At 27.3% G+C, this 25,696-nt stretch overlaps 1 protein-coding gene across 2 annotated transcripts in view; it reads right to left on the minus strand.

Moving 5' to 3' along the window:
- Positions 1-14,560, minus strand: part of LOC129963954 (NEDD4-binding protein 1-like) — a 40,287-nt gene extending 25,727 nt beyond the window's left edge. The window contains exons 1-4 of one of the 2 annotated variants that reach the window (XM_056078580.1): positions 14,282-14,560; positions 10,164-10,415; positions 5,992-6,398; positions 1,894-2,133 (exon numbers count right to left, since the gene is read on the minus strand). In XM_056078580.1, coding sequence (XP_055934555.1) covers positions 1,894-2,133; positions 5,992-6,398; positions 10,164-10,415; positions 14,282-14,449 — 1,067 coding nt within the window. In that variant the 5' untranslated portion in view covers positions 14,450-14,560. Of the gene's footprint in view, positions 1-1,893; positions 2,134-5,991; positions 6,399-10,163; positions 10,428-14,281 lie in introns of both variants that reach the window. The other variant, XM_056078579.1, reaches the window with a different exon arrangement.
- Positions 14,561-25,696: the final 11,136 nt, after the last annotated feature.

Below are 25,696 nucleotides of genomic sequence, written 5' to 3' on the forward strand. Positions count from 1 at the left end.
AAAAATATCTTAAATTTAATGGCTTTTTTTAATGAGTGAATACTTCAAAAATGAATTAATTTTAAACATTAAATAATGCTAACAATTTTTGTTATAAATAGTTGAACACTAAAATAGGATAGTTTCCCTCCATTATGAAATATATTTTTCATTTGATATTTAATAAGAAAAAATTTATATAACAAATTAAGTTTTGTAACATATGTAGGTTACAAATTGTAAATGAAATATATTTTGCATATTTAATATTATGTAGTCTAACTTATTGCAAAGTAATATTAAATAGCCTTTTACCACCAATAAATTCAGGTTATTATGAATTAGAAAACTTACTTGAAAATTAAGTTAAAATATTCTTCCTGAAAAACGAATACATAAAGACCACTCTTTCATAGCATGCAAATGAACAGTGTTTATAAGATATATGTGTATCATGATACACAAATGCATTAAAAAACAATTAAATATGATTTCAAGTAAAAGAATACATTAAAGGTAATAATATATATGAAATAATAGGATGATCATGTTTAATTACAAAAAAATTTAGCAATTTTTAGGTAGTAAGGGATGTAATGGTAAGTTAGGTAGTAAAGGTGCTTACAAAACTTTTAAATAATAAGATAAATCAAAATTTGTGAATATTCTTTAAATAATAATAAATCATAATTTTGAATAAAAACCTTTGAACAATGTTTTAAAATGAGTTTTTTTATTTCAACAATCTAACTCTTTTTAAATAATTTCTAACACATTTTTATTGTAATAAAAATACTCAATTAAATGAAATTCATTACTTCATTAAGTCTTACAATTATTCACTTTTAACATAACAAAAAATGTTCCCTTTTCCAAATTTTAACTACAAAGATTTTTCAAAACTGTTTTTATTAAAACATGTATGTCTTTAAGATAGCATTCTTTCTCAGAATAGCATATTAAAAAAAAAAAAAAAAAAAAAAAAAAAACATTCTGAAGCAATCAAGACTAAACTAGAATCATGCTATGATGTTTTGAATTAGATGTGAATTTGCTTTTTTATTATTATTACTGATTTATAAACTAAAGAATGGTGCATATTTGATATTAAGCTCAGTATATTTGACTTTACCTAATGTATTAAGAATATTACTTAATGTCATAACACATTCATAAAACATGTCCAAAAATAATCATGTTTTATAAATATATTTTTGTAACTTATGCTGCCTTTATCTCTTTATAAATAAAAAAAGAATAGTAAACACAAAAGAAAAAATGATTAACATCTTCATAATGCAATTTTTTTAACTAATTAAAAAATTAACAACTTTCTCTTCAAAACAGTTTGATGATATTGTAGTTTTCACATTGTATTTGATTTTATCTTATGTTATAAGTAATACAATAGATATGCATCAGGAAAATATGAATAACTTTTTTCTTGGTCATTTATAACACGGCCTTTATTAAATCTATTATAAAACAAAGAAATCTACAATCATATGAAAATACTTAATAATGCGCATTGCAAGCTTACATAAAAAAGAATATATTTACTTGTATGAAAATAGACTAAACTGCGAATTCATCTAAAGCAAATTACATTTCTTAAAAAATTGACATATCAAGGTATTTTAATTATTAAAGAATTACTGAAAAAAATCAATCCAAAGCATAATTATTTTTAAATTGTTATAAAAAAAACAAAATATTTCATAAAAGCTTTTTGTGGTATGTTTCTATAATTTCTAATAACACAGAATAAAAGATAAATACAAACATTATGGAAAGATCCAAAAGGTAAAATTAATTATGTTAAAAGTATTCAAAAATCCTTCACATAATGAATTATAAAAATATTTATTATTTTATACATATTTAAAATTTAAAAAAAAAAAAAAACTGCTTTACCGATCATCATAGCATGTGACTCTCTTATTATTTATTCTCCTTGATGGTGTGAAAACAACATGTTGTGCTTTGGATAATTCTTCAAGTAATGGCTGATCAGTAGTCAGAATTGGTCCAAACCTATTATGTCGGCGGTAGTGAGGAACAAAGGCTGTCACTTGTGTATGTCCTCTTTGCAGAAAATAATCAATAGCAATTTTAATACCTTTGCAAGAAAATGTATTGGTGACTCGTCCATGCCTGTTTAAAAATGTTAAATAAAAATTGAATATCAAAAAATTAATATTTGGTCTCAGATAACAGTTTAATAATATGGTCAGAGAAAAAATCAGGGTGCGTAGCGAGAAACTGCAGCCAAAATTAAGTACTCTTAAGCACTTTTTAAGCACCTTTGCATATATAAACTGCTTAGTTTATAAGCATAGTATTTTTTTGTTTTGTTTTATAATAATGCATAGTTTTTAGTGAAAAATTTTCTTAAAACTCAATTTTAAATATTTATTCTTTAAATTTTAATAATTAGTTCTGTATTTGCACAATATCTTCTATTGTGAAATTGTCTTTTTTTTTATTTGATAAAAATGTAGAAATGATCATAAAAATGGAGGGGAAAAAATTTAATACAAAAAAATTAAGTCAGCTTTTATAAGATTGACAATAAATATCTATGGACCTTTCCAGCCTTTCTTAAAATTAAAGCTTAATTTAGATAGACATACTTCTGAAATTGTATAGTGATATAGAAGCTCATTATGACCAAATATTTTGTATTTGATTTTATATAAGCAACAACAAATACGATTCAACATGGCTGAGATGGAAAGAGTAAATTTCCTTCCGCACTGACTCCTTCTATTCAGATATTTTAATTGCAATCTTATAAAGTTGAGAACAAAAACATTCCTATGGCTATCATCATAAGCAAAACTGCCATGATATTGATGATAGAACAACACCATGTTCTAAATGAGTTTTTAAAATAATTTTTTTTATAGAAAATAATAGCAGCATTCACAAATGATCAGACTAAGAAGACATTGTCTTATTGCCTCTTATTTCTAAAGTGTAGTAAAGGCCTTTTCTTTAATGTCCAATGTTCCTAAAATTTAATGAAAACCTGTTTTTTAACATACAAGCAAAAATTCTTATTATATATATATATATATATATATATATATATATATATATTATAAAGGACTGAAAATGCTTCAAACAAATTCATGAAGCCAACAAAAAAAAAAAAAAAAAAAAAAAAATAGCTCTGAGTTAGAACCTAAACGAAAATAAGCCGGAGGGAGTGCTTCTCCCAAAACTTTCTCGCATACTGCCAGAAAATGCCTAGAATGGCAGTAGCTAAGAATAGTTACAAAATATTAACTTTAGGAGTGAATAAACAGTTTTACTGATTCTATCATATGATCATGGGCAAGTGTTTTGATATTAATCTCCAGCATGCGGTTCAAAGTACCCGAGAAGCGAATTTCGGTTTTAAACACATTCTTCCCAATTTATTAAAACAAAAATCTGACTCAAAACTACACTTATAGTCACCAAATTTCATACAAAATTTGATATCGTTTTTAAGTTATCACGATTGCATGTTTCTGTAAGTACAGACTGACATACGGTGAACCCCTTATTGGATTCAGCTCAAATTTTGGAAAATGTTTATACAATAGATATTAAATCTGTGTAATAAATTATGTGTAACTAACTTATATTCTTAGTTAGTCGAACAGACAAACAGACTTCCTCTAAACAAATGTTGCTGCAAATTTGATCGAAATCTACAAATTTGGTGAGAAGACCATATACCAAATTTCATCCATCTAGCTCAAAGTGGGTTTTTTTTTTTTTGTGTGTGTGTGTGTTATCTGTGTCACAGACAGACATTTTCTGAAAATGTGTTTTTAAAATTCAGAGAGGTTTCAAAAGCAGTTTTTTTCTTTCTTTTATTACAATTTTAAAAGCTGCAAAATAATTGATTCAACAATTCGAAGAAGCAATCTTGTTTTGAATTTCATTATAATAAAAATCATTGGTATAAACTGTGTCCAAAACTAATTTCTCAAACATTTTTAAGACTAAAAAGAAAAAAAAATTAAAAAATTAAATTAACCAAACAAAATTTTTATCATTGAAAAGCTATCCTTTTTTAACCTTTAAAACGGTGTTAAAATAATTTTTATATGATAATATACTTTGATGTTCTGATGAAAACATGTTAAAATTCTATTTTTAAATTTAACTTTGAATTAAAAGTTTGAGAAATCCATTCTTAGTGGGTTTCTAATGCCCAAAAAATAATTTCCCGAATTTCATGCTCCTATTCAATGGCTTTATGCTGGACGTAGCTCAGGATAAGTCTTTATATATTAAAAGAGATTTCATTGGGAAAAAAATTTCTGTAAGTCATAAAAAGAAAAAAGTCCTCACTTTTTTTTTTACTTCTTTAAAAATGTTTTAAGTACCGGATCATTTTTTTTTCATAATCAAAACAAATCCAAAGAGATTAGTCCAACAAATAAAAATGTTCAAATCGATGGGGACATACAAAAAATATCGCGATCATTGAAAATTTAAGACTTCAAGTTAAAATTTCATTATACTAGATTTTACGCGATTGACAGATGCAATTACATACCGCAATTTATTATAGTTAAATATAGTACAATTGAATACCTGTAGCAGATCATTCATACATTTGCTCCAAAATGACATATTAATGAGAAAGATGATTAAATATGTTAAGTCTTTTTAAAGCAGCTTTTCCCATGTTCAATATATTATTTTGCCGCATCAAATTCGTATTGGTTTTTTCTCATTTTCCATTAATCGGACCATATCGCATATTCTTCTTTAACAACAGGTAAAAGTTTAAATATATACTAACCAGACATAAATAAATTCTTCAACATCTAAAACATTAAAAATTTAAAGAACGGTTTTCGATTCACAATAAGTATGGCATAGAACGCATTTGTACTGCCTGTTTCATATAATAATTGCAGTATTTTAATAAATGGCAATGCACGAAGAAAAAGGAGAGGAAAAAAGATCAGAAAGAGAGGGAGGGAAGGAAGGGCAGGGAGAAAGGAATCATTAAACGTTATCGTAATATGTACTGGAATACTTCTTCGAATTCTTCCCTTTTGTTTGTTTTCTTTTTTTGATACACCTGGTAAATAAGCCTTTATGACCATGATTTCAAATAATCATATTCAACTTGTGGGAAAACAAAAGTTGAATATGATAATTTTTACGGACCTTTTCAAAAAATTAAGCACTTTTAAGGTGCTTAAAAATGGTTTTCAAATTTACACTTTTTATGACACTACGCACCCTGAAAAACAAACTAACAAGAATAAATAGGTCAAATGAATAGAAAGTGGTTTAGAAGAACACCTATAAAATGTAAATAATAATCCCTGATTCTCAAGATCCTTGGAGCTCAGAAACCTCAAAATATAGAAACTTTCTACTTTTAAGAAAAAAAAAAATGTAAAAAATTCCCAACAACCTCCAAAACTACAATAAAAGTTTACCTTATTAATGAGTCAATAGAGAATAAAGGAAAAAATCTTTAACCAAAATTAATTGTCTTAGCTGTAGCCTTTACATATTTCACTGAAATGGAAATTCTAAGAAAGTCTTTCCATCTCAAAGCAAATCTGAGTAAGGCAAGCACTCTTAACTAAGAACATGCTTCAAATATCATAGACATTATACTTAACAAAAGAGAATGGATATTTAGCAAGGATATTTGGATATTTTGGGTCTCAATTGGAACTTGTGAGTTTTCAATATTGAAACTTTTTAAACTGCAGGTATTATTATAATTGTAAATGCATGCAAAAAGATTAAAGGTCCATTCGTATTTTTTTTAAAAATAATAATAAAGTACTTAATATAATAAAAAAACAAATATTAATAGTTAATGGTTAACTAGCCAAATATTTCTCTCATGTATAATTTCTTCCAGCAACATTCCCAATTCATGCTTTACTTAAATTTGAATCAAAATATTCATCTTAAGAAAATTTCAACATAAACATTATCTTGCAACAAGTACAAAAAAAAAAAAAAAAAAATTCTTACTCTCGAGCAACATTACTGCCATCAATTACAACAGGCCTTAAAGACTTAGGTCCACTAACAATGGGTCTTGGAATTTCATCTTCTATAATAATATCACAGTCATCTATTCCATTTGGAATGTTTTCTTCCTTTTCTTCAGAATGTAAGGAAATAAAATCAGGTGACAGTGGTGAATCACTCAATTCAATGGTGTCATCTACCGGATTATGCTCATTGAAGTTTCCATTTAATTGTGCATTTTCCACAGAAATATAACCAGGTGAGGGATTTGGCGATTCAGGTTTTGTTTTAGTTGATGAGTTGTTTTTGCCATCAATTTCATTAAAGTTCACAGTATTTTCCTTTTCACTAATGATAGGTATATAATCAGTTAGAGGTGATGATTCATCTTTTGACTGATTCTGTACCTGAACCAATAAAAAGAAAGCCTATCTTAAATAAACTTATCAAACTGAGGCAGTCAACTTCATTTAATAGTAGACAGTAAAAAGCTGTCAGTTAATCAAAATTTCGAATTAAGTTAGAATTTTTAAAAAATATTTATGATGGAACAGTTTCTATAATTTGTAAGTGACACAGAAATAATAATAAAAAAAATACAGTGAAAATTCTAGTTATGCTAAGAAGTTGAAAGCTTTTGATGATAATCTTTATCATACTGTATCAGAAAGTTGAATAAAAATTACAATACATATAGCAAATACCTTTATATTTATATAAAAAAGAATTAATCAAATTATTAATAAATTTCTTATGATAACACATAACTAGGAACAATAAATTAAAATATTTTATTTTTTATCCGCTACAGAAATATAAATATGTATGATGAATTCTACTTATGCCAATAAATCGGATAATGCAGTATCATTTGACTTCCATACAATATCTTTTTTTAATAAAATGAAGCAAACACATTTTGGTCATTATTTCCTTTATTTAATACACTCTAGTATAAAGAAACCGACTATAAAAAAAAGTCTTAAAAATGATTTAAAGTACTGCTTGGGGATAACTTAAGACTTTCAAATCAACATCATAACATTTTTGAGTTTAAATTACAAAGAAAATGTTTCCAAAAATAAGGATCAGATATTTAATTTTCAGCTTCTTCAAAACATTTTAATTTAAGCTACTTTTATTAACCTTAACTGCTAAATGTATCCAAAACTTTGACAAAGTTAAATAATATGCCACCAAACTACCACTTATTTATTCATTCTGTCAAATATACAAATAAAGGTATAGATTTGAGTTTTTAATTAGTTTTATTTTATTGCTAATAATAATAAACATGAAAAATTCTAAATTACCATTTTTTGAGTGATCTACTAGCTACGTTTGCATTCACTGAAACAGTCGCTATATTTTTTATCCCCCTCCCTCATACTGTTGGACTGATCTGCTTAAAATTTTATATCTGGGGTTTTTTTATTACAAAGAGTCAATTAAAACAGATGAGTATAAAATGTGTAATATCAGTCTAGAAGGTGTGCTTGGAAATTTTTTTATATGGTTTTGAAACATTATTACAATTTTTTATGTAATATTTTAAAATATTAATTGTAATTATTCATTTTATCTTTTTAAATTTCACATCAATAATCTTGTGTTACTTTAAGTATTATTGATCATAATAAAATGCACTATATTTTTAATATTAAATATCAAGTACTTTTAATGATGATTTAAAATATGATATGTATAGTTACATATTAAAAAATTACTTCATTTCTATGCAAAGAGTATTTTTTATTATGCATATTTTTATGAAATATAATGTGCGTTATAATTAGGGGAGAAACTGCTTTCAGCCTAAACAGAGAATCAACTTTTGTTTATTCCTGTTCTATGCGATCACTTCTTTCTGAATGCATCTGTCCAAAAGACTGTTAAAAAGAGCATTTACCAATGTCGAATATTTTCTCCTTGAAATTAACTTTTATAGAATAGGAGTAATAATAAATGTCCAAATTTTTTTAAACAGATTTTACAATACTTTTATAAATATAAGACAAAAAGGAGGATAGTATAATTTTCAGGGAAAGGCTATTTGCAGATACCATACAATAGATGAAACAATAGTTGCAGACATTACATACATATAATTGTTATGGAAATTCCTCCACTAAGTCTGTAAAGTTAAGGGGTATGCTGATACTGGGTGTATGGTGTAGCAGTTAACAGGTCTCAGTAACAAATAACAATGTTTATTAACAAGACACAAATACACAGACAACAAAACACATACAAGACCTACACAAGCAATACACAACAGCCCACAAATAGTAATTGTTAGTAAACAACAACCACAGCACCCAAAGAGAACCAGACAGAATTCAGCAGGATGAGGGAATCTACATAGTTATTCATTAAAGTCACTCCAAATGCCTGCTATTCTCCATTGTCTCCTCACTTTAGCTGTGCCTAAATGCCAACAAACTATTCCACACACAACTCACTGCTGCTTCAATACTTGTCTCCAAGACTTCATCACATGGTTCAATCCCACTAATCGTTCGAGCTCCATTTAATGCTTGCACCTTGCTGGACTGATTCAACTTTAACTATATGACTGACCTCGGCTTGGACAGCCAGCCTTTTATAGCTTCTGAAGCAGGACAGAGAAGGTTCTTAAAGAATCAAACATGATTTATCTCCTATTGGTCATATCCACAAAACTCCAGTATCACCCATTCTGCCTCCAAGCCCGGAGGAGGAGAGGGGGGCTCATTGATCCGATGTCCAATCAGCATCCAATAGAGCTGACCGTAAAATTGTCTTTCCTAAGATGGAATTAACTAAGCTGGGAAGCAATGTTACATTCTCAAACATTACAGCTATGGAGAAAATATTTGACAGGTCTAAAATATTCTATTTTGTTTAAATGCATCAAAATGAGTTTATAACTTTTCATTTGGATTTTATATAGAATTGCATTATGTGCAGTATATTAAAAAAAGGAGTTGTTCCAATGTATCTTATAATAAAAATAGTTTATATATAAAAGGCAAAATATAAAATATCAAATTTAATAAACATGTTTAAAATTGATTAATAAAATTTCCAGTCATCCTACTGAACAATCATACAGCTAACAAAGAATAAAAATGATATGATCCTATTGATGAAAATTAAATTTGCAATTCCTGGTCAGTTATTGGTGCTTTTTGTGATTAAGTCACAAGTCCTTACTGAAGACTGCAACAAATTTATTTAGACTATGATTTAAATATTTCTGAAAGTTCAAACAACACATTTTCAATATAAATTCACTATTTCCCAATGTGGTTTCACACAGATTTAATTTTGAAAGTATTGATTTCAGATTTTCAACACTTTAAATAGTTGTTTAAATTCTTGGGAATCTTTTAGGCTAAGAAGTTTTATATACTAAGTTATATAAAATATAAAAACCCTAACCATGAAAAGCATAACTTTTATCAACTTTCTAAGAAGTGTAATTTTATCAATAAACCTTAATATATTATTTGCAAATAAATTAGCAGAAAATCAGCATCTAATATCAGCCAAAAAATGAAATCCAAACACTTTACCAGTGAAATTTATTAATTTCCTTAACTTCATGTAAATAATGGCAAATGTAAGTTCTTACAGAAGAAATAATAAATTTGTAAATGATACAAAAAATATTTCATTTGCATATGCAATTCCTGTATAATTGTCTCTTTAAAAGGAAACTAAATTAACAATTATAAATATTTATATATGAAAGCATTTAAGATTTAAAAACGAAGTATTAAGCACAAAATAAAAACTTACTTAAAGTTAACATTTATTAAATTTAGAAATAGAACTATTTCTTCACCAGATATAAGTAACAAAAAATATTTATCCTCAAATACTTCAGATATCAACAGTCTGAATCTAACATGTACAGAAACAATTGCAACATATAACACAATGTATTATCATTGAGTGTGTCTTTTTACTAAAAATGCCTAAAATACATTAATAGCAATACTATAAATACATATATTAAATATTTTACAGATATGCTATTTGCTAAATTGCATTAAAGTTAGTCAACATTTAAAACAAATATAAGCAAAAAAATTATTAAAAATCTGAAATAATTTTCACACAATAAAAGTTTTAAGTCTCGCAAATAAAGAAACACAGAAGAAAATTAATTTCAAATAGAAACTTACATTATCATCATCTGCCGATTCCCCACTATCCTCTAAGAGTATTGTTGAAGACAAAACCACAGAGTCACCCGATTCCTTACTTGCAGCAGATTTTTTCTTAGGTCTTCTCTTTTGCCTTTTTTTACGTTTTGGTTGCATTTCCATGGGATTAGGTGAAAGACTAGAATCACTATCAGAAAGAGTTATAGTGGTAACATTGTTCTCAACTGTAATTCTCTGCTCACGTCTTTGTTTCATTTGGTCCAGTCTTTTCTGTATAAAATTCTAATCAAAATTATAATTATTTAACATAATTTCATAATTATTATAATGACTGATACGATGATATAGTATAAAAGTAGACATATTTACCAAAAAAAAATTTATATTTTCAGCTAACACAATAATAATATTTCCAATACCATCATAAAATGTTTAAACATTTTCTATCCACAGACATTCTTCCACTTATTCGAATTAATTGTAAGTCTTATCTATTAATAACAGAAATTATGGCCATGATCTAATCATAATTTAATGTTCTGATCTTTTCTATCAATACAAATTCCACCCATTCTCAAAATCAGAGTTTTAAATGACATTTCTCCAACAATAATTAATATTCTTAAGTCAGTCATAAAACAGTATTCTGATCCTCTTAGTCATCATTAATTCATCTTGTTCTGGGAATTAGAATTTTAAATACCTTCTATTATTCTAGGAACTCGGAAATCTAAAATAGCATCAAAAGAGTAAAGTTTACTTTCTCTTCTTTGGATTCTTTAAATGAGATGTGTCAATTTACTTATTCAGTAGGAATAAGTAGGTAATTTTTTTTTCAATAAAAGTATGTATAAAAATTGGAGATAAAAATAATCTTTAATTAATCTCCTCTGTCACTTGTTGAAATATATATATATATATATATATGTGTGTGTAACATTATATTGAATCCTGTCAGCTAAATAATATGTAAAATTTTGTTTGAAGCAGAAGGCAGGTTTGAAGACATAGACGAAACATGTATTTTTAATTTTGTTTTATTCTCTCTTTAATATCCATTTCCAAAAAGCAATTTATTTATAAGCAGACACAGTGCGACACAAAAGCAGAAGTAAGAAAAAAGAGAGAAAAGACCGAACAAATGATCACTAGTCTTATATAACATGGGGTTTCCGGTCATGCACCAATGGAATACATGTGCTGACCTTTGACACCTTTTCAAGGGCACCGAAGTATCACTTTCCTTTGAAACGTAGTTTTGATAGCACATTAGTTTTACAGAGGAATTAATTAAACCGAAAGTGGAATTAAATCATGAGAAAAGAGAATATTTTAAAATGAAGTTATGATGGGCTAAATTAAGATAAAGTATTGGAAATTAATTTGGATTAATTAAGTTTAAAATATCATTACATATATATATACTAGTTGCTCAAAGACTAAATGATAAACTATTTTTCTGCTTTAAATGTTATGCTAATAGATTCAGCTACTACAAATGTTTTCCCAAATTAAACTCTTAAACCCAATTTACTAGTTATATGCAATTCAATAGTGAAACAATGATATTAAAGCCTATTACTGAATATCTCAAAATTACAGGGTTACTACAATTCAGCAGAAAATTATTATGACTCCAAGAATATATTATGAAAAATATATCATTTTTCAAGATGTACCATCAAATAATGGTTGCACCTATAAATCTGTAGCCCAAATAAGTAATAGGTGCAAATAAGCAAAATGCTTATACAGTAACTGTAGTGTTTTATATAGTTGAATTATATATTCGAGTAATAATTAAATCAACAGCCAAAACTTACATGGTTATTTCTTTATTTCTGGCTCAAATTTAATACTAGCAAAACAGATTAAAAATACAAATTTGATGATTTTTTTAATTATTTTTTCCAGAAATTGTAGAGCTTTTATAATTTTTAAAAAATTTCATAATATTTAAATAGCTAGAACTCAAATATTATTTAATATAACAAAACAAAATTTTTACTTTGCTCAGGCTTTTCCTTTTAAAAATATATAAAGGATTGGGAACATGGAATAAATTTTGATGCCTTCACCAAATCAAATTAAAATATGAGAGATAGGAGATAAAAAACCTCTTCTTTTAATAATGCTATCTAGACATTGCAACGGTAGGACCAGGTACTGTTCATACAAAATCTCTTATCCTAGTTTGGCTAATAGTTTTGAAAATATGAATCAAACAGATTCCATAGAATGTAATAACTAAATACTTGTTTCGGTTGAAGTACAGTTTAGCGTGCCCCCGAGTTTGTCGCCAATATGGTAACCCAACGAAATAATGTTATAGCAACCCTAATGTTTTTTTACTGCTTTTTACAATGGTTGAGTTGTAGATGAACTACATCTATTTTATGAAAATGTTAAATTAAAAATAAAAAATATCAATTAAAGATTTCAATTTTGTATTATAATTCAAAGTTTTTTATTGCTAATAAGACACTGTAATGTTATTTTTAATGTGAATACGAACAGAAAATATTTATTCTTTTGCAATACTTAACTGTCGATATAAGTTTTAGAAATTGTCTGAATTACTAATTAAAAATATTGTCTGCAATGTAATTCCTTCACTTTTTGTAATTCTTTTGCTGATCTGATAAGTCGTTACTTTGCTAATCGTTCAAGAATAGATATGTGGTGAATGGGATGGCAGGAAATATATTGAACCTGCAGAATGGAAGGGTGAGTGCAATACATTTTTTACAAGTTCATGAAGTTGGTAAAGGATGCTTATTTGAAATTATGTATGGTGAATGGTTTGATTGCTTCTCTTTTCTTTTGGTTATATACTGTTCCTGTTATCTACACAGTCCTTACGTTCAATTTAGCTAGCGAAGCTACGAGGATCCTGCTCCCACAGCTAGCGAAGCTATAGGATGTTTTTTTAAGTTAAAAAATTCTGCCCAGTGCCTTCTTTAGATGCTGAAGGCATCACACGCTCTAAATTTTACTCTCTACACAACAGACCAGCACAGTCAATTTAAAAAATTTTTTATTTCAAAATTGTTAAAATAAGCAGCAATAGTGATCCCAAAGGTTAAAAACAAATAAAAAATCTCAGAGAAAACAATACTTATTAATGAAGATTATAATTTTAACATAGAAAGTGATAACTGTAACTGTTTTGCAGAAGTATGCGTTTATTTTGTCCGCCATCTTTATTGGCGACTTGGCATCTTTGGCACAGCAAGGAGCATACTAAACTACACTTTTACCCTTGCTTCCATCCAAGCTTACACAGCCTTCCTACTTTCATTTAAATTCAAAAAAAGAATTGGTTGAACTTAGTAAGTATAGTTGTTCCTGATAATTTCTTCTTAAGAAAAACAAATCTCTAATAGCAACAAGGAATGAGTGCATTTTTTTGTTTTTTTCCCTGTGTTATTTCTATTATCCTCAGAATATTAATGTTTGCCATAATAGTGACGCTACTAGATTCCAACTCCAACTACTTGTGAAGCCATAGGATGTTTTTAAGTTGAGAAACTGAGTCAGTGTCTTTTACAGAAGCCAATGACATTACATGCTCTATTCTCTAAAGCACAGACAAGTTTGAAAAAGTTCCTTATTTCAGAATTCAAAGGAGATTTAGAATTAGTGGTCCATAAAGAAGTCTTAGATAAAATAATTGTGATCAATAAAGATTATAATTTTAATATTAAAAAATTGGGTAAGTGTAACTAGTCATTGTTTATCTAGTGCATTGTTTTTTGGTAAAATCTCAACAGTGTAATTAGTTAATGCATATATAGACAGCCATTGTGATTGGCGATTTGGCACTTCTGCCATATTTGGCGAGGTAGGGGGGGGGGGCACACTGTTGAGATTTTACCAAAAAAACTCATTTTTAATAAAGTAAATTGGTAGGAGATAAAATGAACTACTTTCACTATACATTTAATGATTGCACTTTTAAAAAATCTTATAAATCAGTCCGTATAAATTCATTTAAGTCAATACTGCAAAACACTTAAGGTGAGCGGAATTCTTCACTCAGATAGGATTTGGTCACCATTCATCCTACCTCACAATACATTAATAGTTAATAAATTTTGAACATGAAATTAAATTAATTTAAAATATACTCTCACCTTTACAAGATCAATTTTCCCTCCATACACCGTTGCAACCACAACATCGTGGTCACAAGGAGATACATAATCAGGTATATGGATGCTTACATTATATCTACGCTGTATGATATTTTTTAACTTTAAGACCAATCTCTGTTCATCAGGCGTTAAAAGTAAATTTTCCATATTTATAACTTGAAAATCATTACAATTTACATTCACTTTTCAACATTCTACACTCAATTTTGAAAACAAGATACGGATTAAAAAATTCCACTTCAATTGAAAAATCTACAACGGCACAGGCAGTTAAATAATTTCCAGATTTTTCTTCAAATATAATGTGACGAGGACAAAATATAGAAATCAAATCATGCTGAAGTAATATTTTTAAAATTATAAATATGATTTTGGTATCCTAAAATGAAAGTGCAATACTGAAGAAAAAATTAAATCATCAAGAATTTATTTATGTTGCATATGTGTCGTGTTAGAACATCAAAAATATATGATGTATTCACTTTCCACAGAGCCACCATGGCATTGCATTAACAGATAGTATCTAAGCAGAAACGATTATAGCAAGAAAAATATTCAGTTTTTCTTTAGTTTGAAATATTTTGTCTGTAATTTTCCTTTTCAATATAGTGTTAGAATCCTAGACACCATGCACCAATGCATTACTTCTATTGTACAATATATTCGGATATATAATCCAAAGGCTTGGACTGTATTCTGGAAACATTACTATAAATTTTATTTAAAATTTTCAGCTTTTATGCTATCAATAGAATTTTTCGTAATTTTCCAAAAACTGCAGCAGTTCTTACTCACTTCCTGACCTTTCACTTTAAACTGAACAGTACAGCAATGTGTAATATTTTAGCAGATATTGAGCAATATTGTGACTACTGAGGAATAACGAATATATAACAAACATGTCAATAATATTATATAATATATTCCTATTCTAAATTTTTTAAAGCATTCACACAGTAAAATTCTGAAACAATAATATTAGATATGGCTTAATAAATCATTTAATTAAAAATTTTATTTTAAAAAATTAATTTTAATATTTTTTTTATTATTGCACAATATTGGAAAAAATAACACTCAAAATCTTACATCAAACAAGATTATCCATAGGAAAACTATATTTTTTATTCTGTATTTATCAGCATTGATTATTTTTATGAGCATATTTGGGTTATAACAATACGAAATCGCAGTTTATTAGTATGTCCTTTACCTGAAGTGATCAGACAACTGGATACATATTTTTGTGATATTTTGAATCGTTGAACTTATTAAAAAAAACATATTTTTTAAAAATAATAGGTCCTAGGTCATCTTATTTTTATTCAAAGTAAAATAGATTAAAGTTAGAAAATAAAAAAGAAATTAAAGAGAAAAAACAGTTAGAATAAAAAGAAAAATTGAAAGAAATAAAATAAAAATTTAAATGCATATAGATATAAACATTTTGTTTATATCTATTGAAAAATTCTTCATCCACCTTTCACTATAAATAGAAAAAAAAACCAAATTATTATGTTTCAGTAAACTGTCAAGAATTTTGATTAGCGACCCTTATTTTACAGATAATTTTATTTTACCATTTTCTAAATATTAAAATTTTAACTGAAAAAATTTAATTGTTTCAGAAAAAAATTTTCATACCTCATAAAATTAAAGGTCATTACTTTTGAGCTTAACTTTAATACAAATCGTAATTACGAGTGAAATCCTTTTTTCTTTGACTACAAATCACCTTCTTAACTTTAAATTCTTAAAAAATAAATTTAATTAAAAGGAAAAAATGTAGACGTGCACGATATTCCTTTTGAACCAAGCATATAGTTACCATAATCGAAATCGCAAATCCGACTTCTAGAGTTTGCTAACCCAATTGATAAGATGCTTTTTGCAAAGAAAAGATCCCAGTTCCGAATCTCAAGATGCGATCAAAACAAACATTTAACGAATTTAGATGAAAACTTTTAATGCATTCTTTCATACTCGAATTGATCATTTATTTTTAGAATATTTAAATCACATTAAAGTAAGTTGGTAAATATGGGGAAAACTAAAATTACTCGTTACTAAATTACTAATTTGCCAAAGGACAAAGTTTTGTATTCAAAGTGTTATTCATTTCAATGGTATCTAATGGCGTTTAGAGAATTTAGGGAAAGAATTTACAAATAATTTTGTTGAGACTACCCCCGAATGTCATCAAATATTAAAAATTCCAATCCCTGACAATTAATATTATATTCGTCAGAAATATAATGAATTTTGGATTCTTTCTTCCACTTATATTTGATGGATAATATCGCCTATAATCTTGGTAAGAGGTAAAGGATTTCTTCATATTTATTTAGATTTAATATAGTTAATAGCCCTAATTATGTTTGATTCTTTCTGCGTAATGTCAACGACTATGCTTGATTTTATTCTTCTATTCACAATTTTTAATTTTTGGTTTCAACTGATCCTGATAAGACTCGGTCGATTCAAATTATCAAAAGAAAAAATGCTTTGAAATCTAATTTTAAGATATAACTATTAATTTTTTTAATAAACCATTAAAAAATTATTGGCATATAATATCATGAAGATCTGTAACAATATTTATCATCTTGTGCTAAAAGGTATACTTATATATTTTTACATTCCCAGACAGAATTTCTCATCCTATAGTATATGTACTTCCAGAGAATATGTGAAAAGTCCCCAGTAGGAATGCGGGAAAAAAAAAATGTGTGGACGTGATCTTGACATGCATTTTAGTAGATGCCGGTAATTATTTACAATGGGTGGAGTAGAAGTAAATTACAACATTAATGATCATACAAGGGGGTATACAAATAAAGAAAGAGCTGAGAGACATCGCTCTGATCTGAAAAGCATTAACCTACATCTCTTTATCGCTAATTATGCGGATTTCTACTTTTCAAATAAGTAAGTATTTTGCAAAATCCTATCACCTTTCAGCCAGATAATAATTTAAATTTTATACTATACCACTTGTAAAATTGTATAATTCCAGTAGCATCACTATATCATAAAACACCTGTATATCGACTATAGATTGGTCAAGCTTCTTCATTTTAGATGTCATAAAATATATTGAGGAATACTTAATACCGTATCAACAATATTTCAAAGTATTTTTAAACGTTCGCCTTTCTTTTATTGCCTTTACTAACAATGCATTTGTTATTTTCTCGCATACCACTACTGGTGGTTTCCCTGTGGCGAAGGTATTTACGTTTCGAAGCATTAATTTATTTTTATTAAACCTTACGATTAGTTTTCTCTTATTCTGCCATTTTAGAGTATGTTCATTTCATCATTTATTCCTTTTAAAACATTCAAACTATGTCTTACCTCTGACTTAGTGCACCGTTTGGTGGATAACATAAATAAGAGCTTGTGTTGATTAGCTAATGCAGAAAAAAGACCTGCTATTGAAGCAGAAGATTGTGAATTACTTTATATTGCCATGATACAAAGTTATTCGTGCTTTGTAAATGCTGTTCCAGCTCACTCTCAATTAGTGAATGGAAATACAAAGCATAATAATGGTGCAACAACAACAGCAACAAAAAACACGCAATATATTTTTCCAAAATTTTTCATTTTGTAACTTAATGCTACCTAATAAATGCTTTTTTTCTGTATTTTTTGTTTTTGTTTTTGAAGCCTTTTATATGTAATTATAATAAAATAATTACTTATAATAACTTTTAATTAATAATTTTTATATGCAATAATAAAAGCAACATGTTGGTCTTTTAGTTTCGCAAATTCTTATATTTAAAATCGATTTGAGAACTCTGAAAAGTCGATAGATGCTTTTTAAAATCATCTAATCTCAGGTGATAATCATCAATTATCACCTGATGAAAGAATTAGAAACAAAAAGCATTGAAACAATATTCAAGATATTCAGGAAGTAAATTATTAAGTTATGCTAAGTAAGAAATTTATTTATTACGGACAATTTTCGCCATTAAGATTGGGTTTATCTTATAAGTCAAAGTGTGCTAAAAGTCAAATTAATTGAAAAATCAATGTCAGACCATTGGCATTTTTTTTAACTCCCGTTTTATTTTAAAATTACAACAATTTCACAAATGACATTTTTCATGCAGCTATATCCTCGTTGCTTTCCGGAACGTCATCGTCCACGACGCCAGAACCCACTCGCTCTCTTTCATCGTTCTTCAGCTGTGTTCTTCCCGTGTCGGCCGTTAGCTTCTCGCCATCGTTGTCGTTCGGCTTTGCTTCGTCATTGTTCTCATCTGTCTCCGATGTCGCCAAAGCAGCTACTTCGTCATTCGTTTCGTCTGGCTGATCATCCTGATCTGTCTAAGAAAAACACATTTTTATTACCTTAAAAGCTTAAAATAAATGTTTCTGATAAAAAGTACGGTTGTGATATTACCTTTAAACACGAAAAATTAACTGTATACTCATTTTGTCACCATTTGGATACTTTAAATCTGGGCCGGCCTTAGGAAGAACAGGATCCAATTAGAGAAAATACAGCCAAACTTTTTTTAATGCTTTAAGAATTTAAAGAATTAAAATTAAGAAGGGAAAAAAACAGTGGAACTGTTCTTCCTCCGACTTTCAGGTTATTTATTCGATATCGTGTGTAAAATGATTTGTAGTATAATCAGAAAAAGTGTGTAAGCAGTTCCTTTCTCCCATTAGGAAACAAAATGTAATGGAAAAAAAATAGAATTTTTACAACCTCGTATATGCAGTATAGAGAAAGTATAGTTATCATCAAAAAATTCGAACCGGAGATTTTGACAAATCTCCACATTTTAGACCTCCTTGAGTTCGTAAAACACTTTGGAAAATGTCCGACAGTCTGTGACAAAGATAACTAAATAACGTTTTGAGCTAGACGGTTGAAATGTGATATACGGTCTTTATACCAAGTTTACAGATACTAGAGTAATTTTGCTTGGAATTTAACTGACCTATGATATGTTAATAATAAACGCAGAAGTCTCAGCCGAGCTCGTGGTTATCAAGATTAAAGGGGGTGGAAGTTGTAAAGATTGATATTTTCATTTCCCCATAACTTCCTTACGATTGAAGATAGGAAAAGTTTTTAAAAATAGACTTTAAGACTAAAAAAGAAATATTTTTAATAATATTAATATTATTTATATAGAATTTTTTTATAACTTTAATAATATTTTTAATTTAATTTTATACATTATATGTTAAGATGTTTTTAAGTGTTATGATGGAAATGAAATTGATCCATCAAATATCTAATCATGTGTTTTTACCGATCATTAACTACGCAGTAGGATTTTCACTTTCTCTTTCTTTTTGTAATATATACAATTTTTAATTTACAGTAAGCTGATTTAATTGTATTCACATTTTTCAGTGATGTCAAATAACTAGGAGAAATGTTGTTTTTAAAAATAAATACCATTTTCAAGATGTAACAGGCTAGAAAAACAATAATCTGCAGGAGCAAACTAGTCGTCAAAGGCGGCTAGTTATCAATAGTTTCATTACTTCTTAAAGCTTAATTTTTCCTTTTCTATAGTCAGTAGTTAAATTTTGGGTTGGCCTATTAGCACAAAATGGTCGACAATAATTTTTGGATAACTTCACGATATTGTAAGGTATTAGACAAGCGATATAACATTACACAATATAACGAAAAAAAATTATGTGATATTTTAAAATTTTTGATTTTACATTATTTCAGAAATGAAAATGGAAATTACATTTATAAATAAAAATTTTAGGAAAATTTTATATAATCTTACGTTTGTAAATTTTAGGATTTTGCAAAATATTTTGAGGTGCTTGTGAGGAAAGGTTGAAATAGAATTAGACATAAAACGCGAGCCATCGTAACTCTTGATGGTTTTATAAAATGGAATATTTTTGCTTGTTTTATAAATAATTTTGAGAAAAGGAAATATAAATAATGTAGAGTTTTCTCATGACTATATCCATTTTTTTTTATTTAGTACAGATTTATTTTACTTTAAATTAAAATAAAAAACTCTTGGAAGTTGGAGAGCAAAGTGCATTCTTTTTTTTATCTTTTAAAAATGAAATTAATACTTTATAATTTCCTTCGATCCTTCGACAAAAACAATGAAATATTACACATTGATGCGACCATCGATAATAAATTTATAATTGTCAAACAATAATTGCAAAATGCATAATACTAAGGTTACAAATATCATAAAAGTAAAATACAAACAAGTTTGTTTCAAAATTTAAAATGTGTCATTAAAAAACTTTGATGTTTTTAATCAAGTGTCATAAAACTTTATCAGCTGGCAAGAACTAAAAATTTATCATCTGCATTTTAAACATGTTTGAAGGAATCAGTTATCTTCTGTTTCCACTGAATGCTGAAAATAATGATTTATGATATAAATTAAGAGTTTATCGTTTGATTTTTCATTTATATTGAAGGAAAAAAAAATCGTCTGCTTTTCTGAATTAATGCTGGGTTTACACTTGGCTACTTTTTTGGCGTGAAAAAATGGATCACTTATCACAGATTAATTCTGACATTTTTCTTATCGTTGTTCTTTCTAACACGAGGTTTTATTTATTAATTTTTTTGTCATATCTTTTCTATAATTTTCCAAATTAGGTATTTTGAACTTTTTTTATTTTATTTTACTATGTTTCTTTGATAAATATCCACCATTTTAATACAATACGCGATGAAAAACAAAAATTCAAGTATTCCAAAACGGCAATTTATAGCCAAGCATGGAATGCTTGAATCTATCTTATAAAATTGTGGCAAACATAAAATCAGTCCCTTTCTACGCATGCGCTGCCTACTTGCCATCTTATAACTGGCCGAGTGTAAACGCGGCATTAATATTAGAATTAAAATATTATTTGTTGCACTTTCAAATTTTTCTATTATAACTATTAACTGGAATAAAAGTATATATAGCATCTGTTTATAACATATCTATTATAAAGTTATAATAGTTGAAATTAATTTTAAAAAGTGAATTTAACTAACAAAATTTGTGTCTTTTGTAAGAAATACCGAGGAAATTATTTTGTAAGTAACAATTTCTACAAAATATAATCAAATCTTTAAATAATCTTAATATGAATTTCCTTACATCAATACCGGTTTCTCTTCGAGAAACCATTTTCAAATTAAAAATTTGACTTTCAGTTCATCTAACAAATTTAATCAAGTAACAAGGATCGTTGAAAAGTTTTAAGATAAGATTACGCAAAAGTAGATTAAAGTAGCAGTCAAGATGATAATATTTAGTGATAGTTAAAAATGTGCGAACATCCTGTGTATTCTGAATTTTTTGAGGCAAAACTTTGCATATGTTTATTTAAAATGGTCCTGAAACTTTTCAATTTAGAAGTTTTTCGTTGATCGTTCTTTAATTTTACTTTTAATTAAACCATCTGTCATATGTAAAAATAAAAACAAGTTTGCACTTCTCGGTAATGTGTTATTTACATTAAAAGTCGGATTTATCAAGTAAAAGTAAGGCATTCTTCAATAGTTTGAACCACTATATACCGTCATGCAGAAATTCCAATTTTAGAAAATAATTTGGTTTATTATTTGGCATGTAATATTTTAAAATAATTAATATTCTGGACTATTTTTAAATTGATTATAATGTTGTCAATAAATATTTTAATGCTATATTTTTATTCAATTATTTTTTCAAATTATTAAATTCAGCATTTTTATTAATCTGCAAGCTCTTCAAAGCATTGTGTTTCATAATAATTCAATAATGTCTCAATCGCGGCATTTTCTCAACAGGAAAACGAATAAGAAATAGCAACACATTAAATTGCAAAGCTTCTTAGTCTCAAAAACTTTATATAAAAACTAATATTAGTCGAAAAGTTATGGATATTAATTAGATAGTTATGAAAACTCAAAAAGTGCGCAGAATGTAAACAGAAACGATCCGAGTCATGAAAGAGAATAACCATTTCATCTAAAGAATTGACTCATTAAAAAATTATTAATTTATTTCTTAAAAAAATAAAATTGCTTCAAAGTGTGAAAAAAAAAAAAAAAAAGAAACTAACCAAATTTTTTCAGTCTGAAATTAATAGCAGAAAATTTCTGATATTTTCAATACTACTTAGATTTGAATTATAAAATTTGGAGTCAAACTTTTTAACCGTACGGACCATAAAAAAGTGATTTAAAAATATCAATATTTTTGTGTTTTTTTAGGCGTCATATATGTATGTGTAGCCTTAAAGAAGTACGAATTTCTTTTTCAATAATGTTATATCTGATTTTTCTTTGAATATTATTAAATTTAACTTTAAATATTATTTTCTTTTTTATAATATTAAAAAAAAGTTGGCACTTATAGCAATATAATGAAAATTAGGTTTAATATCATCGCAGAGCATGTCTAGATGCAGTTTCTGTAAAAGTATTAGTGCGAAATATACCTAAAACTGTTTTTTTTTTTATTATTATTATTAAAGTTAGAGGAAAGTTGTATGGAAATAAGATTAGCATCTCTTTAAAGCTAATTTTTTGAATTAAAAAATAAATAAGTCAATGAATAGGAACGAAAAACAAAACGTGGCACAAATTTTTTTTTTGTGCTCTTTAACTATTATAGGCTCTGACACTATCAAGACAAAAATTTTAAGTATTTCAGTCGTATTTATCTTTTTATAAGCTTACTTTAAAATAATCTAAAATACATAGATAAAAAAAAGCATGAAAAAGAAAAAGAAAAAAAGAAAAAAAAAATGTTTTGTGTCGTTGCTCGAGTCAGGAATTTCAAGGTCAACCATTAAATATATTTCTTCTCCATCATAGAGGAATTGAGTCATAGGCTGCATATCACAGTGAAATGAAACCAAAAAACTGGGAGCTAGCTCCACTATGCTGCGCATTCCTATATAACAAAAAAGATCGTTTTGAGAGAACGTAATAGGGACTTAATACGATAATAAACATACAGTATATCTCAGAGATTTTTCAGACTGAATAAAACCTAAATGTAGAATTAGTACAAAAGTTCAAACATGCCGAATTCGCAATTTTCTTTTCAATTGTAATCGACATTTTTTTTTTTTTTTTTTTTTTTTTTTACTATTGTCGGGATTAGTTTCCCTTCCTAAACCCAGAGGGCAGCTCATTCCCGTTGTCTTGAAAGTTATGTAGAAAAGATTTCTTGTTTGCTTGGCAGTCAAGAAAAGTTTAAGTTCACGCGGCGTGTGAGCGATGAGTAGCTCGCGAAGAAAAGCAGAGCAAGTTTATTTTTGCGATCACACTCAGCGAGTTTCTTAAGAAATCAGTTGTTTATGAAGAAAATAATTCTGTCATGAAGAAATATTCGAAACTGCGATATGGAATTGCTTATCAGAAATTGTATAAGAATAAGGAGTAGCTCGATGTGAGTAAAATGGATTGACTAGACAAGAAAACTGTTTCCTGATTTTTTCTTACGTAGAATCTTCTATTTTTTGCAAACAAGAGCACAAGGTATGTGCTCACGAACAGTGCGAAATACTTCGTAGGGATTTGCCCCCCTGTCGACAGCTATTAAGGAAATGTAATAACATAAAAAATTTAATATATATCTCAGCTTGAAATCTAACTAATTTTTAATTTGTAATTCTGTATATAAGGGTTAATCCCATGGAATCACAATCATACATGAAACTAACAGTTCAACTCCTCTTACTCTTCTCATTCCAAAGACATAATAAGAATACATGATATTCGAGAATAAATTATTATTTTTTCTTCTTTCATTTTACTTGGCTTTTAGAAATTGAAATAAAAGCATTAATATTTCATCCTCGCTGTCTGGCAAGTAAGACATCTATACCCCCCCCTAGTCCCAACCCCTTCTCACTTCACCACTGGCTCATGTGACTGTCATTTTATATTTTACTTTGAGCTTTTATTGTTATATTTTATATAAACTTTCAGAAAAAAAAATTGTGTTAGCTTTCAGCTTTTACGTATAATGCTCAAGAAAAAATCAATTGCCGGAAGAAAATAGTTTTCTAGCATCCACTTAGAAATCCCATTAAAAGCGAAGTCTGAAAGCTATTAAGCTTATGTCATGCTGTGTTCTTTAAGGCATATAGGATTTTCGCTTAAAATGGTTGCTTTTTTTATTAATAAAATTTTTATATAATGTCAATATAATTATCAAATTATATTTACTTTAGTAATACTATCTATTAAAGGCGAATAAATCTCACCTAAAAAACCCTTCTAAGTAGAATTAATTCAAAAAAAAACTTTGTTAAATAAATGAAGCAAAGTTAAAGAGCCAATAAAAAAAAATTAAAAAAACTTAACTATTACTCAGAAAAGAAAAATAAATGAATAATTATTTAAAACGACAAGAGAAATTTCAAATTTGATGTAATGATATTTCACTTCACGTATGTTACTATAGCTTATCAAGTTGAGGTTAAAAATCATCGCACTTAAACTCCATAGAAAAATATTTTAAATCTTAAAACTAAATTTTGTGCAAAATTTGGGAGTTGGGACCATTGGGAAACATTCTTTTCTTATTTTCGATGCTCTCTAAATATGGACAATCATTATAATCAATAGTGATTGCAGATTTATAGAATTTTGAAATTATCAGTAAATTGGTAAAATCATTAAACAACATTTACATACCGGTAAATTATCATACTGATAAATTTACATAATGGTAGCTACCACTTAGCTTTGAATATAAAACAAAAATTTGTAATAATGAGTCATTTCATTTGTTCTTGTGCACTGTGACAAAAATGCTTGAAGATAAATTACTTTCAGAATATAAATAATGCAAAAATAATTTAATAATTATTAAAGATGTAATTTAATATATGACAAATTTGTCAAAATGTTTTTAAAAAAATACGAATTGCGACAAAAATTCTTAAAGACAAATTGCTTTCAGAATATAAATAATGTGAAGAGAATTCAATAATTATCAAAGATGTAATTTAATATATGATCCATTTGTCAACATGTTTAAAAAAATACGAATTAGTGAATATGATTATCTGGAATAGTTCTCAAATTGTGAGTTAATTTTTAAACTGTCCAGCCATATATTTAAGGATAACTCTCTTCATCTAACAAGTGTAATTTTACAGTAAATCATTTTAATTGAATGCCCGATTTTTGAGCAGCATAAAGTTCACTTTTTTAAAACATTGAAATTTAACTTTGCTGGAGCTGGTGGATGATAAATGCCATCCAAATATTTTTAACTTTTTAAAAGCTATTCACTTTTAGATTTGCATTTTGTTTCATTAGCATTAGTTTTATCTCTGTAGTCAAAGGTTTTGCGTCTCTGATATCGCATTTTTTTGTTTTTGTGTCGCTGTTTTGCTTTAATGTATTTTATTTTTTTAAATTTT

The sequence above is a fragment of the Argiope bruennichi genome, chromosome 3, assembly GCF_947563725.1.
Source record: "Argiope bruennichi chromosome 3, qqArgBrue1.1, whole genome shotgun sequence".
NCBI classification, from domain to species: domain Eukaryota; kingdom Metazoa; phylum Arthropoda; class Arachnida; order Araneae; family Araneidae; genus Argiope; species Argiope bruennichi.